General features: G+C 53.2%; 1 protein-coding gene and 1 pseudogene across 1 annotated transcript; both read left to right on the top strand.

The window, feature by feature from the left end:
• Nucleotides 1-328: 328 nt before the first annotated feature.
• On the top strand, nt 329-1,947 carry LOC124701171 (monooxygenase 2-like). The gene is made up of 4 exons (XM_047233223.1): nt 329-420; nt 562-764; nt 881-1,276; nt 1,389-1,947. The coding sequence occupies exons 1-4, from the start codon at nt 329-331 to the stop codon at nt 1,910-1,912; spliced, it is 1,215 nt and encodes a 404-aa protein (XP_047089179.1). The 3' UTR covers nt 1,913-1,947.
• A 6,161-nt stretch (nt 1,948-8,108) lies between these two features.
• Nucleotides 8,109-10,732, top strand: LOC124701169 (annotated as a pseudogene).
• The last annotated feature ends 844 nt before the right edge of the window (nt 10,733-11,576 follow it).

Consider the following 11,576-nt stretch of genomic DNA (forward strand, 5'->3'; position numbering starts at 1 on the left):
GAAGAAACCAGAAGAACCCTAAGGATGGTGAGATCCAGGCGGCCAGATCTCGCCAATCGCTTCCACTACCGGGCAAACATCCCACTACCAGCAAACTGCTGCAACCCCTAAGGAACCTAGCTACTCCGGCGCCATCTCCCCTCCATCTCCGGCCGGCTACTCCGGCGGAGCGGAGAAGGGAGAGGCCCGGCAAGAGAGAAGAAAGGTTCAGGTACTGTTCACTCTTGAGAGGGGGAGGGGGGAGAATGAGAGCACCCCCCTCGCCTAGATAGCATAGCACGTGGAGCACTCCTCTCTTTGGACACACTGACACGACACAGTAGGCAGCATGCAACAAGACGAGAGCGCCGCCGAGGCCGAGCACATCGTCGTCGTGGGCGCCGGCCCCGCCGGCCTCGCCGTGTCTCTCGGACTATACAGGTACAGTATACACGGCTCGACACATGTCTTCCATTATCCGCACGCGTTATCCCTAAGACTGAAAACCACCCTGCGGATTGCACGTTCAAAGATTCAATAGCAGCGAACACTGGTATGATTGGGGAATTTTGCGTGGTGCAGGAAAGGGGTTGGGAGCGTAGTGCTGGAGTCGTCGCCGGCGCTGCGGGCGTCCGGGTACGCCATCACAACGTGGAGGAACGCCTTCCGCGCGCTCGACGCCCTCGGGGTGGGCGACAAGATCAGGAAGCTCCACCTCCACATCCAGGGGCTGCGTGTCTTCTCTTCGTCCACAGGAGAAATTGCGCACGAGCTGGACTTCACGGCGCAGGAGAACGGGTGAGGAGATAACAAATTCATCCATCGTGATAGCTGAACTGAATCTCACTGAATCAAGAAACTGACTAGACTTGATATTGGGATCGATGATGCAGAGGAACCCATGAGACCTGCCGCGTGAGGCGAGACCTGCTGCTCCGGGCCATGGAGGAAGAGCTGCCACCAGGCACCATCCGGTACTCCTCCAAGATCGTCGCCATCGACCACGACGTCGGCAGCCACACCAAGGTCCTCCATCTCGCGGACGGCTCAACTCTCAGGGCAAAGGTACTGATCGGATGCGACGGCGTCAACTCCGTGGTGGCGAGATGGCTGGGGCTCGCGAAGCCGTCCTACTCGGGGCGCCTGGCAACCAGAGGCCTCGCGCGTTACCCTGACGGCGGCCACGGTTTCCAGCCTGAGTTCCTGCAGTTCATCGGCCAGGGCTTCCGTTTCGGCTTCGTGCCCTGCGACGAATCCGACGTCTACTGGTTCTACACGTGGTGTCCCTCCCAAAACGGTCAGATAAATGTTTTAGTGGCAGGGCATCATCTGCACTTCATTCTCATCTCTCAATGGATAGATTCGATCGAAATGTCCAAACATTCATGTGTAGTCGATCTAAAATGCAGACAAGGGTGTCGACGAGAGCGCCGCCACGATGAAGCAGTACGTGCTGAACAGCCTGAGGAGCTCCAAGGTGCCCGCGGAGGCGCAGGAGGTGGTCGAGAGGAGCGAGGTGAGCGACGCGTCCGCCGCGCGTCTTCGGTTCCGGTCGCCGCTCTCGCTCGTCTTCGCGAGCATCAGCAAGGGGAACGTGTGCGTCGCCGGCGATGCTCTGCACCCGATGACGCCGGACCTGGGGCAGGGCGGCTGCTCGGCGCTGGAGGACGGCGTCGTCCTGGCCAGGTTGCTCGGCGAAGCCGTTCTTGCGGAGGAGGACGGCATGGAGAAGGAGAGGCTTGAGTGGGCTCTGTGCAAGTATGCCAGGTTAAGGCGGTGGAGAAGCATACGCCTTGTCGGGACCGCCTACATGGTCGGCTTCGTGCAACAGAGTGGCAATCCGATTGTCAGCTTTCTACGGGAGAATGTACTGGCCGGAGTGCTCGCCAGAAGTCTGCTGAGAATGGCGGACTACGACTGTGGCACGCTCTGAAGCATGTTGGGCCGGTGGCTAATTTGCTGATCATATATGGGCGTGACTATCTGAGAGTTAAGTTCGTTTTCGATCAGATGATGTCATCAAATTTTAGTTGCAACTTATATTGTAACTGATGACTAACATAAATCACGGTATAAATTGAATGGTATAGAATTTGACTGAGCACGGACTTAGTTCTCAACTGAAAACTAGCAAATCCCATCTTATATTACAGCCAGTTGGTGACATGGCTGCGCCAGCTACGACGTGGTGTTCAGTTGGCTATGTCTACTCGACCTGGTTCAACGGGCATGTACCATAGAGTGATATTGGCCTTACAGATATTACTTGACTTTTTTTGCTTGCTTAGAGCAAATACATTGAAGAAAGATAATGCTATCTTCTTTTAGTAGTTAAGAGATGATTTCTTAAAAATAAGAGAATATTATTTCTTCATGATACAATTTTGTCTTCCCTTAACAATATAATTTTTTGGGAGTTGCTAGTTCTCAACTACCTGAGAACTAACTTCGTGCTTAGTCAAGTCTTGCATCATTCAATTTGCATCGTGATTTGTGTTAATATGAGTTGGAACTGAATTTTGATAACATCATGTGAGAAATAGTCACACCAATGGATTTTGTACACCCACGTATGGGTAAGGAAGCTATCCTGTCCACATGTACCTGTTCGAGATTCGTGCAACAATCTTACAGGTTGGCCCCTCATTCACGTTATTTTTTTTTTTTTTGAAATGTAAACCACACTATATTAAGCAAAGCAAGCCCGCTCATTAAAAACCTTCCAGGTCTCCTTCGATGCCCTGGAAGGAAAAGAGTGCGTCTGAAAACTTGCCCGCAAACAGCACAAAGAGTGGTTACAAAGTACAATCTTTTTCGATTAGTGCCAACACGCAGGGAGGCGCTGAATCGCGTAAACACCCGTTTAACTCACGCCTACCTAATTGCCCTAGGCTATGAGCCACGACGTTTCCATTCCTTGAGATTTTCTCCACCCGCACCTGGTTCATGAACTCCAGTAGCTCCTTAATTTCTGCAGTTATAGTCCAGCAGTCTGACTGGTCGGCCGAATGCTCCATAATTGATCTAAGTACCGGGGCGCTGTCAGTCTCCAGGATGGCAGGTCCGTACGGAAGCTTACCTAGTTGTTTCAAACCATGAAGGCAAGCCAGCAGCTCCGCTTCTAACGCACTCGAACATTCTGGTAAATGCTCCCAAGCTGATAAACAAACTGAACCGGTTTCACTGCGAATTATCACTCCAGTACCTCCACGCTTGGTTGAGATGTCCCAGGCTGCGTCAACGTTAACTTTGATCCAGCCTGGTGGCGGGGGTTTCCAGTCAGAGCACCTGACTAAGTCAGGGGTCATCGGTGGAGGAATAGGATGAATCACCGCCTTGCCCTTTACATCAGTCGGAATAACTCGGGGATGTGCAAAGGACTCCACGTAGTTAACTAAGTAGGGCACTGAGGCTGCCACTGATGCCTTTCCATCACCATGAACAGCATTATTCCGATGGTGCCATGCCCTCCACCACAGGAAAATCAGTTTCACCCTTGTGTTCTCATTGGAGTTGGCAAGGAGCTGGATCGCCCACTCCTGTCCAGTTTTCCGCATCGCAGCTTCGATGGAAGGTCCCAATGTTTCCGCATACTACTACGCAAGGCCTGCGCCAAAGTGCGGTTTACAACAGCGTGATGAGCATCCTCTTCAGCGTACCCGCATATAGTGCGGATCGGCAGAACCGTACCGATTCTCCGGTGCACATTTGTCATGACTGCCAGTGTGTCGGTTGCTAGTTTCCAGGCAAAGATCCGCATTTTCTGAGGGACAGGGCACTTCCAAATAACATCCAAAATCCTCCTATCACCATCAGGTTCTGCGCTACTTTGTCCAGAGCTCAGATCAAACATTTTTTGCTGCATGCCCAACCGATAAGCACTGCGTACAGAGAAAACACCATTAGCTTCACCGTGCCATGCAACGAAGTCATCGATTTCTCTATGAGGTAGCTTGATCTGCAGAATCGCATCTGCATCATGCACAAAGCAGATCCTCCTAATTGTTTGTTCGTCCCATGTTCTAGTAGCCGGGTCGATAATATCCGACACCCACTTTAGTCTCGAGTTAGTCCTTTTTCCCGATAGCTTCATAGCCTCAGTTCTTGGGAGCCAATTGTCTCGCCATAGCTTTACACTCCTGCCAGAACCAATTCGCCATATTGCTCCTTGCTTAAGCAATTCCAATCCATGCATAACGCCCTGCCATGATGCCGACGTATTCTGAATAAATGCCGTGTCAAGAAGGTGCCCTGCAGGGTAGTACTTAGCTTTCAAAAGCCTCGCACATAGACTATCAGGGAACTTAATTAGCCTCCATGCTTGCCTTGCGAGAAGAGCCTCGATTGAACACCCGCAAATCCCGAAATCCCACGCCTCCTTGCGACTTGGGTCTGGTTACTTTATCCCACGAGATCCAATGAATGCGCCTCCTATCATGTTCGTCTCCCCACCAAAAATCCCGTATCACCTTGGCCAAGTCATCAGTGACACCTACAGGGAATTTAAATACCCCCATCGCGTATGTGGGTATGGACTGGAGAACTGCCTTAATCAAGACTTCCTTTGCGCCAGAAGAGCTGTATTTTTCCATCCAGTCACTTGCACGCTTGCGATATTTTTCCTTATAAGACTGAAACTTCCCTTTCCTCATACACCCTTCCGGTACAGGCAACCCCAAATATTTTTCCTCAAAACTGTCGGTCTCATAGCGCAGAATCCCCTTGATAGCTTGTTGGTCTTGTGGGGTGCACTTGTCACCAAACAGGATTGAACACTTGCCCAGACTCACAAGTTGTCCTGTACATCGCTCATAAGTATCCAAGATTTCCTTAACAATTAGAGCTTGCTGCGGATTTCCTTGGAAAAACAGGAGACTGTCGTCTGCGAACAGAAGGTGTGAAATTCCTGGCGCTCGCCGACATATACGCAGGTCATGGAGAGCACCCCTCGCAATGCTCTCCTGTATCAGACTAGAGAGCCCATCAGCGACAAAGAGAAAAAGATAGGGTGACAAAGGGTCACCTTGCCGAAGACCTCGTGTTGGCGTGAAAGGGTCCAACAAATGACCATTAAAGCGAACCAAAAATCGTACGGTGGTCACACACGTCATCACCCACCGTATCCATGTGCTATGAAAGCCCAGTTTCGCCAAAATCCCTTCCAAGAAACGCCAATCCACTCGATCATAGGCCTTTGCCATGTCCAATTTATATGCACAGAACTTCGCTCTCTCCGGCGATCCAGTTTTAATAGCATGAATGCACTCAAAAGCAATAAATGCATTGTCGTTATACTCAAATCCATCGTGTTCTTTCCTGTCACATGCCTTTTTTTAATCAACGCGCTCCGTCCGTAGGCCAGGCCTCTCTGTATATCATCTTCATCCTTAGATGTCCTCTTCTTCAAATTTTCAGTGGTCTCGTCCTTCTCGCATATCTGCGTGACACATATGAACAGCATGGCTGTCCGGCTGAACAAGCTATTCTCGGGCCGATGCTGCGCCCACCTCTGGCGGAGACAGAGCCCTGGAGGTGATACACGCCGGCTCCCCCGGCTCTCCTCTGGTCGCGACAATGCCCTGGAGAAAAAAGGCATGAGAGGGTGCCCTCCGCTCATCTCCGGCTGCTCCCTCGGCCAACCTCCGACGCCTCGCAGTCGCTCCGCCCCACCGCCGGAACCCTTCGACAGCTAGCGGATGCCCCTTCCTCGCCTCTGGTAGCTAGCTAGGATCCAACAGCGATTGCACTCTTCTGTCGGGCAGCAGAGCAGAGATGCTCAGTTAACTGAACTGGCAATACATACATCGTACGAACACAATATCCATGGTATGGATTCAGTACACACATCGCTACTCGTTTGCTTTTATTTCTGCCAATGCTAGTAGAGATACTCCCTCCGTCTCATTGCATAAGGAGTAAGGGGCAGCACCTAGCAGTAGGACTAGTAGCAAATCACATTTTGATCTTGTGAGCTGGGGACGGCTTGGGCGGTGGTTTCTTCGTGATGCTACAAACGGAGTGACTGCCCTAGGAGACGACATTGCCGGTGTCAGCGGCGGTGAGCAGGACGCGCGTGCCGGAGTAGGCGTCCTTGTGGCCCAACGCGCTCGTCAGGATACTTAGGTTATCCCCTGAGCGTGCCTGCTAGAGGTCGGGGAAGGTGACGGACATGTCGACGTAGACCTTAGGTTCCGGGAGTCGGGGATGGCGGTTGCGGAGCCAATCTCGTTGACCAGGGCCACGACGGCAGGAGGGACCGAGCTGGACACGCGAACTCCCGCTATTTCCCACCTGCTCGAACTTGGGGATGCGCTCGTCCCTGCCCTTCCATAAGGCGAGCTCGAGCTCCACAGCTTAGGCGTGTGTGCCCGCCTCCGTCAAAGAATTCAGACCGCTCCAGCCGCTCAGCGCCCTCCTGTCCCACCGCGTTAGCCGCCATCCTCGCCACGGCCTCCTCTGCACGCCAGTGAACCGCATGGAAGAACTCGCGTCGCTCGGCCTCCAGCTCCCGCGAACTCAGCACGCCGTCGGGCTTGCGCTGCAGCTCCCGCGAACTCAGGACGGGGCGGCGATGGGAGCGGCCAGGCCGGAGCGGCGACTAGCGCACCCGGCGCAAGGAGGCACGGGCGCGGCCGGGGAGGCGATGGCCGATGGGGGGCCGGGCGAGGAGTCAGGGGCGTGGCCGGTGCGGGGAGGCAACGGGCACGGCCGGGACGGGGAGGCACATCCTACGGGCTGCACGACGTCATGGCCGAAGCAATGAATCTGCCGCTCCTAGGTCGGAGCTTGCCATGGCCACCTTGGAAGTGCTTGGGGAGAGAGGACATGTAGCTACACAGAGATAGTATTGCACTATTGCAGGACACGTCCTATCTGCTAGGGTCAGATGCAAAAAAAACTTCAACCCACGTGAGTAATGGGAGGCGAGATAGCTCGTGTACCCGTGCCTGCGTGTACAAACGTTTTTCCGCCCTAATTTCCTACTTAAATTTTATTAATATTCATTAATTGGTAGAGAAAACAATAAGAGATGATGCATTTTATAACATATATCTATTACATTCTCTAGATAACATGGAGTGCTAGGAAAATGTGTGCCTTACTGGAATATGGATGGGAATATATTGTCGAAGACGCATGACGAAGTGTACGTTAGTGGAATATGGATGCGGACTAGATATTTTCTCAATTCCAGTACGTGGTCGCCAGCCGGCGCAGCACTGTTGTGTAGCAGAGGTGAGCGGCGGTGATGGATAGGCTAGTGCGGCGGAGCAGAGGAGAGCAACGGTAGTGGAGAGACTAGTGCGGCGGTGGTGGTGATGCTACTGCGGTAGAGGAGCATCCGAGGCGTCGCATCGCATTACGGTGACGTATGCGTATGAAGAACCAATGGCTTCATTAATGGCAATCCGCCGCAGAGCATACAAGACGACATATTTAAGGATGCAGCCGGTCTTAGAGTCGCTGACATGTCGGCCCCTCATTTAGAATCCGCCGCAGAGCATACAAGACGACATATTTAAGGATGCAGCCGGTCTTAGAGTCGCTGACATGTCGGCCCCTCATTTAGAATCCGACGTGGCATCATGTGCCGGTATGGGGTTGCTGACGATTGTATTGTGGTTCAAAATTGGTCGGTTACTTATTAAACGCGTCGGTGTGGCTTAAAAATCGGGATGGACCTCCAAATCGTTATTGTGATTGCTATAGGGTGCGCCGGTGAAGAATGCTCTGACATAGTATTTGCGTGGATGAATATGTCATGGATTGGCTCATCGATCGCGTGGTTCAGGGGTTCCTATCAAGGCATCAATCAATCTTTGTGGTTTCTGCTTTGCTCCCAAAGGCCATGAGGCAATGATTAAATACTGGAGAGGAGAGTGCACACCCAAAACTGAAGCTTGTCCCTCACCGGGGACGGCCACTGCCACCGCAGCCGCCGGTTCATCAGCAATGACGTCAAACTGTCAAAGCCATTTCCTCTGTTGCTTCCCTCCTGGAGCTGCGAGCGTATATATACACTGGTCACTCCCTCCTGGTTCCTCACAACGGCATCCCATTCATCATCCAGTTCTTTGTGATCGATCGAGCATACTGACCGTACTGATCATTCTTGGCACGCGTCAGCAATGGCGGCGGAGATCCAACAGCAGGACGCTGCCGGGGAAATCGTGATTGCCGGCGCCGGGCTGGCCGGCCTCGCCGTCGCCCTGGGGCTCCATCGTAAGGGCGTTCGGTGCGTGGTCCTGGAGTCGTCGCCGGTGCGCCGGACGTCCGGGTTCGCCTTCTTTACGTGGACCAACGCCTTCCGCGCGCTCGACGCCCTCGGCGTAGGCGACAAGATGAGAGGACGGCATCTGCAGCTTGAGGGGTATGTACAGTACGGGCAGCTCTATCCATTCATGTACATCTGTGAGTGTCCGATCCGATCGATGACGTGAGATGATGATGTGCCAGGGTGCGTGTGGTGTCTTCGTCTACCGGGAAAGTGGCGCAAGAAATGGACCTCCAGGTCAAAGGAAAATTGTGAGTCAGATATCTCAGTCCCTAACCGAGCTTAGAGCATGTCTAACAGGCCCCGTATAACCCGCCCACCCCGTAAAATTCCGGCGACATACGGGGCAGGCGCGGTTCGGGCCGTCTAGCAGGCCCCGTATTCGGGCCGCCCCGTTTCGGCGGAATACGGGGCCCAGGAAATCGGCCCCTTCGCCCCGTACATATAGTGGGCGCAGGTGCGAGTGAGGGGTTAACCCCTCACTCGCAACCCCTAGCTCCGCCGCGCGCCGCCGCCTCCTCCTCCCTGCTCCGGCGAGCAATTAGCCGCTCCCCGCGCCGCATTGCACCCCCAAGCTAGGATGGACTCCCGCCGCCGCGGTAGGGCATCGCCGGCGAGCGGATCGAAGCGATCCCGCTCGCCGGACACCGTAGAGGAAGCGTGGCGGCGGCAATGCAAGAGATCCGCCGCCGGCAGCCGTGCCGCGGCCTCGCAAGTACAACGGCGCCGCGTCCGGTCCCGGAAAAGCTAATCGACTTCGCGCGGGGCGGGCGCCGGTTCATCGAGGATCCGCCGATGAAGCCGATGAGCGGGCTCAAGTTCGACGAGTGGCGCGCCGACCGGGAGCGCCGCCGGCCGGGCGAAAGAGGCTTGGAGCAGCGGGAGCACCGGCGCTAGAAGAGCTCCGCTCGCCGGCGATGACGAGGAGGCCCGGACTTGTTGAAGGAGCTACGGCAGTTCCTGAAGGACGACGCCAAGAGGAAGAGGTGGCGGCGGCCATCGCCGCCGCGAAGGAGGCGGAGTTGCGGGAGGCGGAGGCGGAGGCGGACTCGTACCTAGTCGACCTCCCCGAGTAGGATCGCGCATTCTGGATGTAGAATCAATGAAATCCGTAGTATGATCAATGAAATCCGTAGTATGATTCATTGAAATCGAACTTCCCGGGGTTTTTATTTTTGAAAATACGGGGCGAAATACGGGTTCTGCTAGACGGAATGCCTCTTTCGTTGCCAACTTTTGGATACGGGGCGAAAAAGCAGCCAGATACGGGGCAGAAATATAAGGGGCCTGCTAGACATGCTCTTAAAATTACTCTGTATCTGATTCTGATGTGTCACTCGTTGATGCAAACAAACAGAGGGCCTCACGAGGTCCGGTGCGTGCACCGTAACGTGCTGCTCCAGGCCCTGGAGGAAGAGCTGCCAGCGGGCACCATCCGCTACTCGTCCAAGATCGTCTCCATCGACCAGGACAAGCACAGCAGCGCCAAGATCCTCCATCTCGCCGACGGCGCAACCCTCAGAGCCAAGGTACTCATCGGCTGCGACGGGATAAATTCCGTGGTGGCCAAATGGCTGGGCCTCGCCAAGCTCCTCCGACTCCGGCCGCCTGGCCACCAGGGGCCTCGCGCACTACCCCGACGGCGGCCACGGCTTCGAGCCCAAGATCCTGCAGCTCGTCGGCGAGGGCTTCCGCGCCGGCGTCGTGCCCACCAGCGACACGGACGTCTACTGGTTCTTCATCTGGTCCCCTTCCCCGGACGGCAAGGACGGCGCCGTCGACCGGAGCCCCGCGGCGATGAAGCAGTTCGTGCTGACCACGATGCGGGGTGCCCAGGTGAGCCCCCAGGTGCTGGAAGCCGTCGAGAGGAGCGAGATGAGCGACGTGCTCGCCGCGCCGCTGCGGTACCGTCCCCCGCTCTCCCTCCTGTTCGCCAGCATCAGCAAGGGGAACGTCTGCGTCGCCGGCGACGCGCTCCACCCCACGACGCCCGACCTGGCGCAGGGCGCGTGCACCGCGCTCGAGGACGGCGTCGTCCTGGCCCGTTGCCTCGGTGATGCCATGGCGGCCGACGGTGCCGTGGAGGAGAAAGAGAGGATCGAGGCGGCACTGAGCAGGTACGCCGGCATCCGGCGGTGGAGGAGCGCGCAGGTGATCGCAGCGTCCTACGTTGTAGGATTCTTTCAGGAGAGTGATCACCCCGTCGTCAGCTTTGTGCGCGACAAGCTGCTGTCGGGGGTGCTCGCCAGGACGCTGCTCATGATGCCAGACCACGACTGTGGCAAGCTCTGAAGTCTAGTACGGAGTATATATACTAGCGTACATCTAATTTTTTCCCTTGGTCATAGCACACAATTCTGAATTTCTGATACACTAGAGGAAGATAAAGTAGTAGCACCCATCCATTTTATGCAAGCTCTTCTCATGTATTTCATGGTTGCTAAGCTGGATCAATATTATTTGATCAACACTGTGATTATGTAAAAAAATCGCATCTAAAGTATATATCCAATAATGACAGAGAAAATGATAAAATCTGAGAAATTTCTTCTATCTTCTTAAAAATGTCAACTATTCAATATACAAGCACACTTTTACTCCTATCTTGAAGTTATTAAATCACCGACACTTATTATAGATTGAAGAACTACTCAAATGTAAATTATTTTTGTGTTGACTGAAATGTAAATTATTTCACATTGAGAATCCACACGGTCGTAATATAGTATATCATCAACTAGTCCAGTGTTTTCTTTCCAGTTTTTCTAGAACTTGTAAATATTTTTTTATAGAAAATATGAAGTGCTACATGAAGCTTGGCCTCCATTTCGACTTTGGGGGCGTATATCTAATATTTTCCTTGTCATAGCATACAATTCTAAATTTCCGATAGACTGGAGAAGGATAAAGTAGCAGCACCCCTCATCCCTACGTTTCATGTAAGAAGTCGCTAGCACTCGATTGACCGAGGTTTTTTTCTTGTTAATTCTAGGTCGATCGACGTCTTCAATGATAGAGCGGAATCTCTTCCCGTTTTATGCTTTGATTTTTTTCCATACATAAATTACAAGCCCATTAACAAGCTCAAAATTAGACAACTACCACAACTACAAGTTAACATGAAGAAAACAAATTTAAAAAAGTACGTGTAAGGTTTAAAATTGCATACATATATGCAATTACGCATCCACGTGTGTGCAATTGCACACGTATATGCAATTACACATCTATGTGCAATTAGAAGCCCAAACATTTCACAAACTATATTATATCCTAAAGTATCTTTGTGATGTACCTAAAGTATATGGAGTTTGTTCCGAGG

This window comes from Lolium rigidum, chromosome 3, assembly GCF_022539505.1.
Source record: "Lolium rigidum isolate FL_2022 chromosome 3, APGP_CSIRO_Lrig_0.1, whole genome shotgun sequence".
NCBI classification, from domain to species: domain Eukaryota; kingdom Viridiplantae; phylum Streptophyta; class Magnoliopsida; order Poales; family Poaceae; genus Lolium; species Lolium rigidum.